The following is an 18,409-nucleotide window of genomic DNA, read 5'->3' on the forward strand; positions in this document are numbered from 1 at the left end:
TAGAAAAATTGAAAAGTGGACATCTGGACAAACAGATTCATTGGGGGAATATTTTTTAAAAATTCAATTTCGAGGTAGAATCGTAGTGTTTGGAGATATCCGAACAGTTGTCGCTTCCACTGGAATTGTGTAGAGAAATGGCTTGGAGCTGCAAAAAACTAAAATTCTCAAAAAAAAAAAAATTTTTTCAAAAATTTCAAAAAATATTTTTTTTCCAAAACCTCACAAATTTTCAAATTTCTCAACTATCAAACTTCGAAATCGTCGATTTGATAGAATTAAGACTGTTGAAGAGACCATTGAATGTGCAGCCATCACGAACAAAGTGTTTGTGGCGATTTCTGGAAATTTCGATTTATTGAAAACCTGTCATAGAAGGGTCCCACCCCCCCCCCCCCTCACACTAGCAAGTTTGAGCTCAATTATCTCAGTTCCTGTACGAGATATCAAAAATGTGTCAACTGATAAAATGTTTGTGATATTATGATAAACATTTTATCAGTTGACCACTTTTTGATACCTATTACAGTAACCAAGATAAATTGGCTCAAAGTTAAGGAGCTCTTGTTTATACAGTACCTTGAAATTGCCACCAATCATTGTAGACCACTAGGAAAATGAAATTGAACGGGATTATAATACAAACTGTTGGGATAAGACTCTGAAAAAAAATTTTGGGCTACAAACTACAAAAATTTCGAAGCCTCAGTAAAAGTTAAATTTTTTGAGAAAAAAAATCATTTTTCTTGATTTTCTCTTATTTTTTAAAAACTCGTTAAATTGATGATTTTGAGGAAAATTCGGTAAATTCCACTAAGTTGAAAATCTGAATTTTCGAGAAAATTTGAAAAAAATCGAAAAAAAAAGTTTGAAAAACTCAATTCTTCCTGAGACTTATAGAATTTTGTAGTTTGTAGTCCCTAACCTTAAAAATTCTATAAAAAATTCCCGTCATTTTCATCTAAAAATCAAGAAAAACGGTCAAAGACTGACCGAGATAGCGCGATTTGAAGTTTTACTGAGGCTTAGCGACTACAAACTACAAAAGTCTCTAAGCCTCAGTAAAAAACTTGAAATCGCGCTGTCTCGGCTAGTTCTTAACCGTTTTTCTTGATTTTTGGCTCAAAATTTTACAATTTTTTGCAGATTGTTTGAAAACTACAAACTACAAAAAACCTGTAATCCCAAATTAATCATAGCAGTTCTATGAACGGCATATGTCTGCCGGGAAAGATGGAATCGAACTTTTTGAAGTATATACATAGTGTGGATGCCTAGAAATGCGCCAAATCTGAAATTATTGATTTTTTTTCAATTTTTGGAGTACTGTAGTCTAGAAAACGCCTACAATGAGAATATGGAAATGTAGGCCAAGGCAGCTATCCCAACAGCAGCGCTCCAGAAGTTGCCACTTGGATCGTAGATGACAAATCCCTCATTTTCAAACACATGCATGCATTTTGGCCAGTCCTACAAACTACAAACTACAAAACCATTTGTGTAGGTTATAGTTACCGTAGCCACAATTTTCAGCATTTCCTGATGGCTTAACCCAGATTCTAATAGGCAAAAAGCTATGACAAATGGAAATGTGTGACACGTGGCAATGACCGAGTTTATGAAATATCGATTTAATTTGAATTTCTGAAAAGAAAGGGAGTTTTGGTGGCCTAGAATTTTCTAGGCCACCTGATCCAAGTCGGCCGCCGCGTTTTGGCGATAAATGAAGCATAGTAGGAGACTGGGAAGCTCGAAACAGAACTTGAAAGCGCCAAAAACCTAGAATATTTTGGTTTTTATGAGATTTCGATATTTTGAATTTAGAAAAAAACAAATTTTCAAACAAATTTTTTTTCCAAAATTTTAAAATTTTCTTCCTTCAGATAAGAAAAAATGCAAAAATTAAGAAAAATTTTTTTTTTTTAAATTATGAACATTTTGAAACATTTTGAAAATTAAAAATTTTTGTAAAAAAATTTTTGTAATGTTTTCAAAATTATTTGATTTTGACAAAAAATTTTTTTTAATGTTTCGAAACAATTTTTTTGGAAAAAATTTTTTCAAACCGAAACTACAGTAATCCCCAACAGAGCTACCGTATTCTGATGTCCAGAAAAAATTTTACTGGTTATTGCAATATTATATCCTCCCATCATTGGAAATAAATAATAACCCGGGCATACCCAAGACATGTCAATTTCCACAAAAAATGCGACAATCTGAAAATGTAGTTTGTAGTTTGTAGTCTGAACTACAAACTACAAACCTGCACATACAGTAAACAATACCGGAATTTCGAGTCCTTTGGTGTATGAAACCAAACCAGATAGATGCACAAAAAGTTAATTGGCACCGAGAAAAATCCAATAGAATGTAAAATTGTCAAATAGTAATTAGGTGGTCCTGCCGGACATTGCCACGTGGCAGAAGGCATCGTTTTGTAGTTTGTAGTTTTAGAAAAAAAATTATCCTGAAAATTAGAAGAATTTTGAGCCAAAAATCAAGAAAAACGAGTGAAAACTAGCGGAGATAGCGCGATTTGAGTTTTTTACTGAGGCTTAGAAAATTTTGTAGTTTGTAGTCACTTAGCCTCAGTAAAAATGGCAGAGGTTTACTGAAGGTTAATGGCTACAAACTACAAAAAAACTCTGAGCCTCAGTAAAAATGGAGTTGTTCGGAAATTTTTTTCGAAAATGTTTTGTAGTTTGTAGCCTCATTAGCGTCAGTAAACCACAAAGAATACAAACTACAAAAATTTCTAAGCCTCAGTAAAAAAAATGAAATTCGCTAATTTTTAGAAAAATCTCTATTTTTGATTTTTGAAAATTTTGAAAATATCACAATTGAAATTTTTTTAGTTTGTAGTTTCATTAGCCTCAGTGAACGCAAAGACTACAAACTACAAAAATTGTTAAACCTCAGTAAAAAAACAGCTAGAAATTTTGTTGAAAATTTGAATTTTTGAAAAATATGAAAAATCAGGGAAAATTAAATTTTTGAAAATATTTTTAAAAAATATCAAAAATCAAAATTTTATTTTTTCGATTTTTGGGCTCTGAAAATGGCTGAAAATGGCTGAAAATGGCTAAAAATGAGCAATAAAACAGATGTGAAATTATACACTTGGGTGGTTGTCACCTGCTTTTCGTTACCTGGAACTTAATTTAATTTTGGAGACAAAAAATTTAATTTGGCGGGTTTTTGATTTTTGATCTACCGATTTTTTGGGTAACGAAGTTCTTAAAAAATTGAAAAAAAATTTCGAAATTTTGAATTTTCCTCAAATTTCAACAGTTTTCTAATTCCAAAAAACACTACCGTATTCTTAAAGTTCGTCAATTTTGTTTTTCGAAAAATTCTATTTTTTTCGATGATTCCTAGCGATTTTACAACGAAAAATCGAGTTTTAATCTGCATTGTAACCCAAAAATTCAAGTTTCGCGCGTCGTCTCGTCCACGAGGAGTACAAAATCTGAAATTGAATTTCAATGATTTTGATTCGTTTTTCACCGATTTTTTATTTGAAAAATGTCAAAAAAATTTCAAAGAGTTCACTAAATTTTCCCATGTCTGTATGTGTGTCTGCCGTCTCTTCAGAAAAATGGATCTCTCAATTTGATAGGCATCGCCTGGATTCCATCATCCTTACAAATCAACACTGACACGCATTCCGATGATTGCTTCTCGTCAGTTTGAAAATTATAGACACGCCCATTCTCGTGATGAAAAATCACTACGGTATGGAATTTCCACGGTGTCCCAAGTGCTGAAATAAAAAGACTACAAACTACAAAAATTGAAATTTCAGTGAAAATTTTTTTTTTTTTGAAAATTCAAAAATCAAAATTTTCGAAACTCACCAGAAATTTATGACAAACATTTTAAGGAAAATTTTGGCAAGACTACAAAGACTACAAAGACTACAAAGACTACAAACTACAAAAATTCAGGGTAATTCCTTTTTGAAAATTCTCCAATTTTTAGTTTTTTCAAAAAAAAATTTTTTTGAAAAAATTGAATTTTCAAAATTTTCAAAAACAGGAGACTACAAATACTACAAAGACTATAAAAACTACAAAAACTACAAACTACGAAAACTCGGTTTTTTTGGAAAAGTCTCCAATTTTTTTTTCAAAAAAAACATATTTTTTGAAAAAAATTGAATTAAAAAAAAACCAAAGACTACAAAGACTATAAAGACTACAAAGACTACAAAACACCAACGCTCTTTGTTTCCATCGTAATGAATTTCGAAGTTGGTCAGTGGTCCCAATGATGGCTGATTGGTCATCACAAACATGTCGGTCTGGAAATTTGGAAATTTCGAAAAAAAGTTTTTTTCGAATTTTTAAGAATTTCCAAAAAAAGTTTTTCCAAAAAACTCACATGTCCCTTCTGAAAAGGAGTCGAATGTGTATGGGAGTATCTCAATGCCTGCTTATCAGTAGCCCGTCCCTCATCATCTCTTATCATCACTGATATCTTCTCAACGGGTCCATCGGAACACGAATTGGATGAAGTACGAATTAGAATTGTAAAAGATGCTGGAGTGTCATCTTCATCATATTTACTACGAATTGATGATCCCATTTCTTTCAATGGCTCCGTCATTGTTTTTGGGATTTTTGAAATTTTCGAAAAAATTGAAAAATTCAAAAATTGGCGGGCTTTAAATTAAAAATGAGTGGTTTTCAGTGGAATTTGAGACTCCAATTTTTTTTTCGAAATCAAAAATTGGGAAATTTAAAGAAATTGACGTTAAAGTCACTAAAAAAATTTTTTTCAAAGATTAAAGGCCTAAATTTCAGGTATCGTAGAAGAAGGCGCCTCTGGCCCCCACCCCCACATACGTTTAACTTTGAGCTATTTTATCCGGGTTACTGTAAGAAATATTAAAAATATGTCAACAGACAAGCTGACATTATGGTAAACATTTTATCAGTTGACACTTTTTTGATATCTTTTACAAGAATTGAGATAAATATGCTCAAAGGGACAGGTGCCCCCCGCCCCCCTGTCCCTCACACCTCGGGAGGTCCAGTTACTTTAAGTCAATTTATTTCGGTTCTTGTAAAAGATATCAAAATGACGTCAACTGATAAATATTTCTGATATTATGATAAACAATTTATCAGTTGATGACTTTTTCATATCTTCAACAAGAATTGAGATAACTTGGCTCGAAGTTGAAAGTTAGGGCCCCCAAGTTGAGCGAAGTCAATAGGCGGAGTCTGAATTGCGTGGGCGGATCCAACTTCCGGAAAAATCAACACAGATCACTTTCAAAAATCGGTAGATCAAAAAAAACCAAAATGTGACGAGTATGATCATAAAGTTCCTTTAGCAGCAAACCCTTTTTTAGTATTGTTTCCGTTTTTTTCCAAAAATTCGAAGCGGGAATAAAAATGCGCTCGGAAGCAGCGGAAAGGTGTTGGAACGCAAAAATGAAATCGAAAATTTTGATATTTTTGTGTTTTTCGATTCTTCTAGGGTCCCTGGATGCTCGTTTCTCTTCAAGTAGCAGTGAATCTTGTGAAGGTGAAAAAATTTTGAAATTTTAGAGATTTCAAATTTTGGAGCCCTGAAAACCTAGCTGAAACATTTTTAATTTTATTGAAAATTTGAGAGTATACTAAACAAAACAAGGGCTACATTTTTGTAATTAACACTTTTAGCTAAAAATCAAGTCCTGGGAAGATATGCCACGTGGAAGTGCCCTTCCCTGGGGCGCTCCATCCTGGTCGTTGGGTGCCCACTTCGCCATCTCAAAATCTAGCTTAAATTTTTTCAATTGTTCGGAAAATTTCAGAATATACTAAAAAAGTCATAGGCTTCATTTTTGTAGTTGACAACTTTTTTCAAAAATCAGCTCCTGAGGAGATATAAATGTTTTCAGATGACGATGGTCATCATCACCACGGAGGAGGTGGACACCATGGTGGTGGAGGAGGTGGTGGTGGTAACAATGGAGGCGGAGGGAATAACGTAAGTTGTAGTTTGTAGTTCGTAGTCAATGTAGTGTTTGTAGCGTGGCTGTGGATCGGGTTGGCAACGATTCCGTCGTCCACAAGGGGACTGGTGTATGAGAGTGTATGCCGGAGGAGACAGTCAAGCAGAAGCCGACACTAGATGTCGTGCTCAAGGAGGCGTCGTCAGTGGAGTTCAGAATCAAGCAGAGGCAAATGCTGTTGGAAGTAAGAATTTGTTTTTGATTGTAGTTTGTAGTGTTTATTGCTTGAGAAAAATTGGTGCAACTTGCCGCTAACTAGGTTCGGGCAAAGTTGAGGGAGGTAGAAGAAGACAACATGTTTAGCGCCCTGCAAAAGAAATTAGAACATTTTGGATTTGTCTGAAAATTTCTGAATATACTAAACAAGACTAGAGCTTTATTTTTGTCGTTCACCACTTTTTTGAAAAATTAAGTTCTGAAGAGATACGCCACGTGGAAGTGCTTTTTTCCATGGTTGCTTCCTCCTGGCAGGTGGGCGCCTAAAGGTAACTTCGGCTGTCTGAAAATCTAGCTCAAATTTGTTCGATTTTGCTGAAATTTTCAGAGTATGCTAAACAAGTCTAGAGCTTCACTTTTGTAGTTGACATTTTTTTTCGAAAAATCAGTCCCTGAGGAGATACGCCACGTGGAAGTGAGATTGGCGCTCCCTCCTGGTAGTTGCACTCTGTGGCTAGAGTAACTTTAACGTTAATTATCTCGGCTTAGGGTAAAGATACAAAAAAGTAGTTAACTAGTAAAATGTGTAAAATTGAATTTGGCAACATTTTTGTATCTCTAACCATAGTTGAGATAATTGGAGTCAAACTAGAGCGTCGGGAATTACCCCTTGACGCACTACCGGATGTTTACCACCTCGTCTTTCGAATTAAACGGAAAAAAATTCCAAAATTTTTCAGGAATGGGCGTGGGCATCCTGGCATCCAACCAGGCGTCCGGCTCCATCAGAATCGGTCTCAGAAGGCGTGACGCTTGTGCGACGTCTCCAATTTCTTCCTCCTGTAACTCGATGAACTCATTCTGGTGGTCAGATAGATTCACAACTGGAACCGACGGTCTTCTCTGGAATCGTAATCAACCGGATAATGCTCACGGAGCCACTCAACAGTGTGTGGTGCTCTTCGCCTCCAGGACAGCTACCATAACCGATAACTGGACGTGGCAGGCGAATCGTCTGGATGATGTTGGATGTGATAGAGTGGCTGGAAATACTCCAAGACAAGTTCGAGGAGTTTTGTGTGGGAAGAGACCGAATAATTGATCTTTTTATTGGGAAATAAAGTATACTCTTTGTTAAAGAGGCATGACATAATTCAGTTTAAAGTTGAGGGCGATTTGGAACTTATTTTGTAAATTTTCTGGCCATGTCTCTTTTCCTGATTTCAGATTCCAGAACCGCTGGCTTCACGTTTTCCTCCAGCCAATGCTTCATTGATTCAAAGTCTGAAAAATGAACCGAATACAAACAAATTATATATTATTTTGAAGCTCTTTTCAAGACCTACATTATACATTTCAAATTTTTTGAAAATCTTAAATTTGAAATGAGTTACAAGTTTTAGAAGCAAGGTGCTCTGAGCGATCCTCATCAGGTTAGCTGTAATCATCAATTTCCTCTGTCCTATCAAAAACAAGACATATGATGTTGTATATTATTTTGCAGCTGTTTTGTAGCCACACATTTTGCAATTTAGATTTTTTAAAAATATCGACGATGAGCTGAGTTATAAGCTCTTGAAGTTTGATTACCTAAAACTTGTGATCCGTCGGGCTAGGTGAGGTTTAGTGGCTCCCCCTCTACTAGTGAGAAATTTAGTCTAATTGAATGTTATATTATTTTAAGGCTCTTCTAAAAACCCGCTTGATACAATTTGAATTTTTTGAAAATCTTGATTTTGAGACAAGATAGAAGCTTAAAACTCACTGATCCCATTTTCAAACCTCATTGGCTGCAGTTCCACTGACGACTCCTCGACCTTTGCCTTTCTCCTATGACGGATGCGCTTCGGCTTCTTCGGAGGTGACTGAGACGTAGATGATGCCATCGACAATGAAGACGTCCCTCTCGAGAAGACACGCTTCCTAGAGCCATGGTCTTCGATATTTGTTGTTGGATCCTCAATACCGTAATCCTGGAACTCATCCGATGAAGAAGAGACGGATCCGGTCGCAGAATGGATTCGGTGATAAGGATCGAATGGGATGGCTCGAACCGGGCGGTATAGATCCTGATAGCTTCCAGACGATCCGGATAAATTTTGGATGTGCTGCTGCTGGTGGTGGTAGGAATTCTGATGATAACTTGAAACGACAGGGAAATAAGAGGTGCTAGATAGTCCGGGATCACTGTAGAGCTGCTGAACGGGTTTCTGGCATCTGGAGGCTTGTCCTTGCCTATGTTGGTTGCTAGATACTCCGGGTTGGTTGTGGAGCTGCTGACCCAGATTCTGGCACCTGGGTCCTTCGTTCTGTCTAGTTTCGCTTTGAGACTGCTCAACTATGGCAGCTGATGATCCCCAGTAAATTCCAAGATGTTGATTTGGCGCAAAATTCAAATTTCTCATAGATTTATCTAGACTTTGAGATATCTCGCAGCCATGTAACGATTTTTGTTTACACTGTGCCAAGTTGGATGGATTGCAGACGCTCATTGCCTTCTGAACAATTGTCATTGTCGCCGCTGACTCGCAGTGCATTCCCGGGAATTGAGCAATTTTAGAAGTGAATGGAGCTCTTGGCTGGGCTCGAACCTTTGACCGGGTAATTTTTACCGGGCTCCGAGGTGGACATGTCTCAATTGGATGGTCCCGGTGGGTTGGCGCAGATGATCTAGGTTGGATGGAAGACTGATAGATCATCTCGCTTCCTGGAATGCTTCCTGATGGCTGTTTCTAAAACGAAAACTTAAGATTTGACGTTTTTATCAGCAATTAGTACCTGTCTATGAGCAAATTTGGCCTGCTGGCTGGCTTTCTGGCTTCTAGCCATCTGAAATGGTTCCTGGTGTGCTTCCTGTGCTCTATAATCCATAGACTGGCCAAATCGGTCTCCAGCACATGTGCTGATAGTTCGTGATAGCTCATTACTCTTCTTGACAACCGATTGGGATGGTTGAAGACAAGAGGAAGCTCCTGGTAGATGGTTCAAGTTCTTGAGCCACTTTGGAGGGTATGGAATGGCTGCTGAGTAGTTGGGAGGGACTTTAGATCGTCTTCGGTAACTTGGGAGCAGTGGTTGGCCTTGGAGAAGCCCCGATGTTTCTTTTGTCAGTTTGGTTTTCAAGTTTCTAGACGAGCTTGCTGTCAAGGCTCTAGGCTTCTTCAAAATGTGCGGAACTCCTCGGGATCTTTGAACAGGCACCTCTGGGCGATCTTCAAATTCTTCTCTAGATTTTGGGACCTCTGGGAGTCGAAAATCCGGTTCCTCCTCCCGATCTCTGTTCCACATCTCGTCTGCAGTTTCATTCCTTGTTCGGTCCAGATCTAGGGTCTCAATTTCATCATCCTCGTCGAAAAACGAAGAACCGATGAGGGAGGTAAGAGTTGGGAAGCAAATTTTCTGGAAATTTTGAGTGGATGATTCAGGGGTGCTTTTGGTGGCCTAGAATAAGCCGTAGATGACCTAGAACTCCAAAAACCGGGACTCTAGATTTCAAAAAATGACCAAGAATGCCAAAAACCGAGACTAGAACCTCCAAAAGAGAGGTTAGGATCCTAAAAATGCCCTAGATTTGAGAGTAGCAAGGACTAGGATTTCATGGACCAACAGAAAACCGGAAATAAGGAATCTTGCGGACCATCATAATCTGTCCCGCCCCCTTCTTCAGATAATTAGTACGAAATAATGAGAGACACCTGTCCCATCTGCCAGATGGATTAAGAAAGGGGGTACAAAGAGAACTATGCACCTGAGTGATACGATCTAATAGGGGGAATACTAATAATTAAAGGATTTAGCATAGATCAAACGAGCAAGGTTTTAGAGCAATTATGGTTTACAGGAAGCTAGAAAATCAAAGAAGAGTATCTAGAATTTAGAGAGAAATGAGCTAGAAAAAAACTAGAAAATCGTAAGCCAGAGGGTCCAAAACTAATAGAAAATCAAAGTTCGGCAAAATTGCTAAACCTTGAGCCTATCCAAACAGCCCGAGACAAACTATGGTTCCAAAAATGCATGGGCCGGTTCCGCCGACCCATGTGCTTTACGGCTTCTAGCTCAAAAACTGGGTTGGCAAATATAATCGAATTAGGTATCACTTTGTAGATCTCATTGTGTTCTACATTTTCATGTTTTGATTTGAACAGGAATATTGAGTTTGAGTCGAGTTATGCTCGGTTTAAAACCATAAGCAAGAAAGTCTAAACACTCTAACACAAGGCCACTCAAACCGTCAACTTTAAGCTAATATCTCGTTTCCTGTAAGAGTAATCAAAATGTGTTTAAATAACAAACTATTTGTGATATTATGATAAACATTATGTTAGTTTACGATTTTTTCATAGTTTTCACACGAAACGAGATAAATGAGGTCAAAGTAATCGGACTTCCCAAAGTGAGAAAGAAAAGGGGGCTGTCCCTTTCAGCGTATATATCTCATTTCCTGTGAACGATATCAAAAAGTGATTAACTAACAAAATGTTTAATATGAATTTGCAAATATTTCATTAGTTGACTACTTTTTGATATCTTTCACATGAATTGAGATAAATGGGCTTGAACCTTGAAAGCCGGCGATTTGGGTGATGATGTATTAGGGTGTCTACGGTAACCCCAATGAACCTTGGAAAACAGAAAAGGCCTTCAGAAATTCTCATTAATGGACCCACCTGGAGAAAATTGTGCAGAAAACAGTTACTGAATCATTTCTCTGTGTCTCTTGATTCCTCAGACTCTTTCGCTCATTCTGCTCTTCCAATACTTCCAATCCATGCTTTCTCGGGACCACTAGCGTCTAGGTAAGACATCCTAATCTTTTCTCTGCCTCTCCCAGCTTTCTTGTATTTCTCGTCTCCTTCTTGCAGATTGGTCATTATATTTGCAGATGGTCTCTCCTTAGTCAGGTTAGGAGGAAATGGGAAGAGTAATATGCTTCGAAAGGGTCCAGGAAGAGCCAGAGGTGTTCGGAGGGGCTGAAATGCTAAAATAAGAGGTCTGGAATGTTCTAGAGGGTTTAAAAAAACTATCAGGCACCCGGAAGTTCCAAAATTTTCTGGAAAGTTCTAAACTTTGTTCCAGGAAGCACTAGAACGTTCCAAAATGCTCAATTGAGTTCCAGGAGACTGCAAAAGGTTCCAGAATCTTCTTAGCAGTTTCAGGAATCTCTAAAATCTTCCAAACAAAAAAAACCGATAAAAGTTCTAGAAAAGTCCCAAATGTTCCGGAAGATTCCAAAAAATGGTATTTATGCCTAAAATGATTCAGGAAATTCCAGAAGATTCTAAAAAGTCTCAGAATGTTCCAAATTAAACATTTCGAATTTGTTCAAAGTATGGGGTTTCTAAAATTTACCAAATTGTGTCTCTAGTTTCTTCCGGATCCTTTTTTTTCCAAAAAAAACCCATCTGCAAAAAATTTTCCGCAGCAAAAAACCCATTTTATGATCCTTCACCAAAAAAAAATTTTTTTTTTAATGATTTTTCTTTTTTTTTATGATCCTTCTTCAAAAACTTTTTTCTATAAAAACCCGAAAAAATGTTCCATTTCCCATTTCTGCAGGAATCTCTGAAAATGAGAAGCTTGAATATTCTTCTATTGGCTCTTCTGGTCGGTGTCGTCGTTTCTCAGAGAAGTAAGGCATTAGGTGGTTAGGCGGAAATTCGAAAAATTCAAAATTTTGAATTTTCAGACAGATACAGTGGTGGCGGTAGAGGAAATGGAGGCGGAAGATGGAATGATAATAACGGGAATAGTAATAGGGTGAGCCAGTAGACTACAAACTACACTTTCTGTAGTCACATCTCAATTCCTCTGTAACTCATCTCAAAATCATCGGAGAAAACTCATTGTGACACCAAATTTTGTCAAATTTTGTGTATTTTCTAGTCCAGTTTTTGTAGTTTTTAGTTTTTTGTAGGGATGTGGCTCTGGATGGCAAAGATTCAACCGACCATCCGGTGGATGGTGCATCAAGGTCTTCCGAGGGGAACACACACAATCTGGAGCCGAATCCAGATGTCAAAATGTTGGAGCCAGATTGACAGGAGTACAAAGTCAATCCGAGATTCAATATATTACAAGTGAGATTTGTAGTTTTTGTAGTCTCTAAGCCTCAGTAAAGCTTTTAAAAAGGTGGTTCATAGTCACCAGGCGGCGCTAAATGATATCGGGGCTGCAAAAGCGTCATAACATTCACCAAATTTGTTATTTCTGAATAAGCTAAACTGAAAAAAATAGGCCTTAAAAAGTTCTACAAATTAATATAAATTTTGTTTATGTTAACACTATTCTAGACTTGGTCAGGGACCGTCAAACAGTAGGGGGATAAGTACACCGTACTTTGCAATGGGCCCTAATCATATATTGTAACTTTCTTCAGATCCAAAGTTTTGAAATGATCTAAAATGCAAAATATAGTTATTAAAAAGTGCTGAAAATTGATATAAAACAAAATAGCTTGTACAGATGCTTCGATTACTACAAGCCCGTATAACAATAAGAGTGCGATACTTCACAAAGGGGACACTAGTCACATAACGGTTTGTAGCTTCCTTCAAACTCAATATTTCAAATCAAACTAAACTGAAAAATGTAGTTCTTGAAAATTTCTCCAAAGGTACTAAACATTCATTTGTTTCAAACTTATTTAGACTTGATCAGGACCCGTCATACAGTAGGGGGCTTGGTACACCGTTATTACCAGGATACACTAGTTACAGGTTATAACTTCCTTCAAACTTCAAATTTTTTCGAAAATCCAAACTTTACAATGTAGATCGTGAGAAGCTTTATTTGAAACACCTACTCACAATAGTTTTCAGGATCCGCCTTAAATCTAATCTCCCAATCCAGTGGATCCGTCTGGTTGGGTGCCCGTAGAACGTCTCAATGCAGCACGTCCAAACTCTCCACATCCTGCAGTTCCATGAATTCATTCCGTTGGACCGATGGCTCCACAACTGGAACCGCTGGACTCATCTGGAACACAAATCAACCGGATAATGCACATGCTCAGCAACAACAGTGTATGGTTGTGTTGGCAACACGTGGATCATCGGTTACCGATCAATGGACATGGTATGGGAACCGATTGGACGATGTGAACTGTGCTGGAAATGTTGGAGAGAACGCAGTGAGAACGATTCGAGCATATGCTTGTGGAAAGAGAGCTTCAATTTGTTGGGAGGCTTTTCAATAAATGTGATTTATCGTGTACATTTTCTCAGAAACTTATAAATTGCGTTAAGTAGATCAAATATTTAACTCAATCCAGACTGTTTGCCGCGCCTCCGGCCCGATTCAACCTATTTTTTTTTTAATTTTTCGTCACTTCGATTTTTTCATCTTATTCCATCCACACCACGAAAAGCTGTGAAAAAGTCACGAACCTAGTCGCCTTCCCTTGCATTTGGAAATGGTGGCTGTGTGGTGTTGTGGGTGTAGTGCGCGCTACTGTGCGGAAGGTCAGGGGTTCGATCCTTCTTGTGGTTTTCTCTTTTTTATCCTTTTTTCTTGCTTCAAACTAAAGATTTTCTTAAACTGCATATTGAAGCTTCAGAAATTTTCTACAAAGTAATAAAGTAATGTATGATTTTGAAAAATTAGGCCTGAAGCGGGTCTCAGGAGCACTAGCCCCTTAAAGGAGTATAACTTTGTTCAACTTCAATATTTTGAAATGAACTAAAAAGCAGAATGTAGCTATTTTAAAACTGTACAACATGATTTAGCATTCATTTATACTAGAATGTGTCAAGGAGTGACAAAAGACATTGAAACAGCAGGCGCTGCGATACCGAAGGGATATTAGACGCATAACAGCTTGTAACTCTCTTTGTAATTAACGTTTTGAAATTATCTAACTTGTGATATGTAGCTCTTAAAAAGCCCTACAAAATTATGTAAATATCATGAGTGTTAACATCAATTCAGACTAAGCCATGAACCGTCAAGCATCAGGGAGCTCGGTACACCGTCCTCGCAAAGGGGCACTGGTAATAAAACAGACAGCCATTCTTTTTTTTTGATAATTGGAATTTCGAAATAAATTGGAAAATGTAGATCTTGAAAAGCTCTATAACGTTTCGTCAACACTCCATAATTATGCTCGAAACTAATTAAAAAAATTGACACCTGACATTTTTAAAATTTCCAAACTTTAATTTTTTTTAGGTCAACCTAAATATTCTAGTGATCTTTTATTCTTCACTTTTCCGATTTTTTTTGAAACAAACACGAAAATCATATTCTTGCAAAACTACAAAATAAAAACCTCCGAAAAGTTTTGCTATAAAAATCTGGAAATATAAAAGAGAAAGCTTTCAGGACTTTGCATCTTATTTTTCCTAAAATGTTCAAAAAACATTTTCTCCTACTTTCCCTTTTCTTTGGAATCGTAGCAGCTGGCTTCTCATCGTCGTCTTCCAGTGAATCTTGTGAAGGTTCGTGTAGTTTGTATCTTTGTAGTTTGTAGTGTAGTGAATTTCAGATGACCATAGAGGAGGTGGTGGCGGAGGACGACCAAATGTAAGTAGGCTCAAATAAATTTGTAGTTTGTAGTCTGGATTTTAGGGTGGCTGTGACGCTGGATGGCGTCGTTTCACCCGTCCCAACGGCGGATGGTGTATAAGATCATTCGGTGGACGGCTGACACATGCATCCGCTGAAGCTCAATGTCAATCCTATGGAGCTACACTGTCGGGACTTCAGAATATGGAGGAGGCTAGATATGCGACTAGTGAGTGTAACTTTCTTCAAACTTACTATTCCAAAAACTAACTAACTTAAAAAAATGTAGGTCTTGAAAAGCGCTACAAACTGTTATAACATTCATAAATTTCAACATCAGTCTAGCTTTTCTCAGAGCCTGTCAACGGAGGGTATACTGTCCTTGCTGAGGGGCAGTAGTCGTAAAACATACTATAACTTTTTTCAGAAATCAAAATTTTGAAATGTTCTATAATGCAAAATTTAGTTCTTAAACAGTTCTACATATTGATATAAGATTTGTAAAAGTTAACATAAGTCCTGACTTGGTTAGGAACCGTCTAACACCAGATGATCCATACGAAGAGGGCACTAGTCATGAAACCAACTGTAACTTTCTTCAAAGTCAAAATTTTGAAATGATTCAATTGCAAAATGTAGCTGTTAATAAGTTCTACAAATTGATATAAAATTTAAACATTTTGCGCTACACTTACATTAGCTTGCGGCGATACAGCATAGAGGATGCACTTTCTCTTGCTAGGGGGCGCTAATTATTTGGTTGAGTGTAACTTCCTTCAAACGTTAAACATATAAAACGCAAAAATCGCAAAATGTAGCTCTTAAAAAACGCTATAATTTCATATAACATGCTGTTAATCGTTAGTCTGAACTTTGCCAGGGACCGTCCAACAAGGTAGGGTATACTGTTCTTGCCAAGAGGCACTAGTTATAAAACAAACTGTAACCTTCTTCAAGCTTAACTATTCTAAACAATCTAGATTGCAAAATAAAGCTTTTAAAAAGCTTTACAAACTGATATAACCTGCATTTGTGTTAACACGAGTTTAGACTAGGTCAGAGACCGTCAAACAACAGGGTACCAGGTACACTGTCCAGCATAAGGGGCAATAGTCATAAAACATACCGTAACTTTCTTCAAACTCAATATTTTTGAGCAATCTAAATTGGAAAATGTAGCTCTTCAAAAGCACTAACATTTAATATACCATCCATGTATGTTAAGATTAGTCTACACTTGATCAGGGACCATCAAACAGCAGGACGCCGGGTACACTATCTTTCCCGAGGGACACAAGCCCAACTTCGTTCAAACTCAATATTTTCCAACAATCTAAATTGCTAAATATAGCTATTTTTCAGACTCCGCCCTCCCTCTCATGTCCTCCTCATCCGGTTCCCTTTGGCTCGGTGCTCACCGTACAAACGCTTGTAACCGACAACGTGTAACCACCGAATGCACTCCCCAGAACTCTTTCCGTTGGACCGATGGCTCAACATCTGGAACTGCTGGATTCTTGTGGAGTCAAGCTCAACCGGATAATGCTTATGATCTGAAGCAGGACTGTATCATTATCCTAGCCGCTCGTGGTCCGCTTACGGTAAAGAATGTAGTTTGGCCGGAGAATCGATTGGATGACGTGGATTGTGCATTGGATTCGACTGAAGTGTCGCCAAGAGCCCTTGCTGGATATGTTTGTGGAAAGAAGGCACGATAAATTATGTCCAGAAGCATTTTGATAATAAATTTTGTTAAATAATGTATAGAACGTTTCAGGGATCTTTGAAGGAACCCCATAAAGTGGGCGGAGCCTAAGTTTGGGCTCATTTTGAAGCTCTTAATGAGTCTAAACAGGAGTAGGCTCTTTGAAGGTCATTGCTCGTCCTTAACACCAAAAAATGGAAATTCCCTTCTAGAATTTTCCATTAAGAAGGTAATGGGACCACATATACTCTTCTATTTAGTCCCCTAATCCTTCGTATTCTTCTTCATTTCCATAAGCTTCTTCTTCTTCTCCAAAATTCTAAAGAAAATAGGAAAATTTGCCTTTAGGAAAGAGGAATTAGAGAAAAATGGAAATTTGATGTGCTCCATTCTTTTTTCCTGAATTTTTTGACTTTTTGAAGGACTCATTTTCTAATGTAGATCAAATTTTAAAAAAAAGGTTAAAATAATGAAAGTTTGATCTACCAGCCAGTTTCTATGATTGTTTGGTCTTCTTTTTGGAATTTTTTGATACACACGTTCCATAATTCAACTCCCCCCCGACGACAGGAGAAGGTGAGGAAGCGGCACACTCTTATCCGCCTTGCTTACCTGCACCTAACGTTGTCTCCGTGGTGTCGGGGATGTGGTTGGTGCAATTGTGCGCAAGGTCGGGGGTTCGATACTTTTCGTGGTTATTTCTTTTTTAATCCTTTTTTTTTGGTTTTTTTGGTCGAAATACTTCAATGTTATTAATTTTTCGTAATTTTTTTGCACATTTCTGACCTATTTTCCAAAATCTAGTGATTTTTTTTCAGACAAAAGTAAAGTAAAACAATTCATGTTTTTCGTATAGAGATATACTCGAAAAAGTGTCCCATGAGTGTGGAGAAAATCGGATTAATTAGATTTAGCTCTTTAGAGAGGGAGATCTTCTCCTTATTAGTTTTACTCTTTTTCCCCCTTCTTCTCCAATTCTCTTCTTTTACTGAGGCTTTGAGAAAGGCTTTTTTGTAGTTTGTAGTCAAAAAAATGGTTTCATTTAAGGTTAAATGATCTATTCAAAGAAGCATAGTAGATACAGTACCCCTCCCTCAAGAGCCTAACTTGAGAATTCTCATTATAAAACTCCTTAATAACGGAAATGGTCCCATCCTAAACACTTTTGATGCTCATCCTCTAAATAGAAATGAGAAGATGTGTATGGGGTGTCACAATGTAATATCCGGCACTTCTTGGGAAACAACAATGAGAGGGGTAATTTAATTAAGTCCCCCCGCTATCTTGAGAAATGAATCCCAGGAGTAAATAACCAAGGAAAGTACATGGCCGCCGTCTTAGAAATTAGAAATTTTCCTTTTAAAAACTACTATTCTAACAACGGGTATTTTAAGTCTGAGCAATTTGAAATTTCGCTTTAAACATTGCTGTTATAATTTTATCAAGTTAGAGGTTTCTATCCAGGAAAAAAGTGTTTTAAAAACTCAGATTTGTATGCAATTTGTTAATATTGACCTATTTAGATACATCACCAATTTTTACAACCATCTGATTAGTTTCAGCCGAGATGTGATGATCTGAAATTGTAGTACGTAATTCCGTTGAAATGTTCAATACATCTCTGAACTTCCAACGACAAGACAAGCTTAGAAAACGGCACACACTTATGTGCCTTTCTTACCTCTTGCAAAGGCCGGCTGCGTGGTGTCGGGGATGTGGCGCACGGTACTGTGCGCAACGTCGTTGGTTCGATCCCTCTTGTGGTTTTTTCTCTTTTTAATTTTTTTTTGGTTTTTCGACCTTATTTTTCAAATCTAGCTTTTTAGAGAGTGTTCGAAGGAATTTCAAATCTCAACAGACTATAATTTCACTCTGATCTCTCTAATTTAAAGGGTTTACTGCAAGATAATTACGCTCAAAGATGTCTTCTCCAAAATTGTCAATTTCAAACGGTTTCCAAGAAAGAAAGCCAGAAAACACGATATTTTTTGAAATAAATATAGGAATAATTCCCAATGATTTGTATTTGTATTTGT

General features: G+C 37.2%; 5 protein-coding genes across 5 annotated transcripts; 2 read left to right on the forward strand and 3 right to left on the reverse strand.

The window, feature by feature from the left end:
- Positions 1–63: 63 nt before the first annotated feature.
- Cbr-sri-5 lies at positions 64–2,434 on the reverse strand (the record flags this gene model as incomplete). The annotated part of the gene is made up of 9 exons (XM_045241508.1): positions 64–148; positions 227–341; positions 580–661; positions 1,177–1,291; positions 1,349–1,470; positions 1,516–1,644; positions 1,690–1,779; positions 2,067–2,219; positions 2,267–2,434. 9 exons carry the CDS (start codon positions 2,432–2,434, stop codon positions 64–66), a joined length of 1,059 nt encoding a protein of 352 aa, XP_045093619.1.
- A 1,159-nt stretch (positions 2,435–3,593) lies between these two features.
- On the reverse strand, positions 3,594–4,611 carry CBG07960 (the record flags this gene model as incomplete). The annotated part of the gene is made up of 3 exons (XM_002646046.1): positions 3,594–3,766; positions 4,225–4,306; positions 4,387–4,611. The coding sequence occupies 3 exons, from the start codon at positions 4,609–4,611 to the stop codon at positions 3,594–3,596; spliced, it is 480 nt and encodes a 159-aa protein (XP_002646092.1).
- An 839-nt stretch (positions 4,612–5,450) lies between these two features.
- Cbr-clec-99 lies at positions 5,451–13,334 on the forward strand (the record flags this gene model as incomplete). Its single annotated transcript, XM_002646047.1, has 4 exons — positions 5,451–5,538; positions 5,924–5,985; positions 12,081–12,243; positions 12,985–13,334. Coding segments are annotated over 4 exons (663 nt in total), but the record flags the coding sequence as incomplete, so codon positions are not given.
- CBG26560 lies at positions 7,350–9,454 on the reverse strand (the record flags this gene model as incomplete). Its single annotated transcript, XM_045241509.1, has 3 exons — positions 7,350–7,450; positions 7,932–8,898; positions 8,945–9,454. The coding sequence occupies 3 exons, from the start codon at positions 9,452–9,454 to the stop codon at positions 7,350–7,352; spliced, it is 1,578 nt and encodes a 525-aa protein (XP_045098741.1).
- Positions 13,335–14,510: 1,176 nt separating the features above from the next.
- Positions 14,511–16,386, forward strand: Cbr-clec-93 (the record flags this gene model as incomplete). Its single annotated transcript, XM_002646048.1, has 4 exons — positions 14,511–14,601; positions 14,649–14,686; positions 14,732–14,897; positions 16,031–16,386. 4 exons carry the CDS (start codon positions 14,511–14,513, stop codon positions 16,384–16,386), a joined length of 651 nt encoding a protein of 216 aa, XP_002646094.1.
- Positions 16,387–18,409: the final 2,023 nt, after the last annotated feature.

This window comes from Caenorhabditis briggsae (genome assembly GCF_000004555.2).
Source record: "Caenorhabditis briggsae complete genome, chrI, whole genome shotgun sequence".
Lineage (NCBI taxonomy): Eukaryota > Metazoa > Nematoda > Chromadorea > Rhabditida > Rhabditidae > Caenorhabditis > Caenorhabditis briggsae.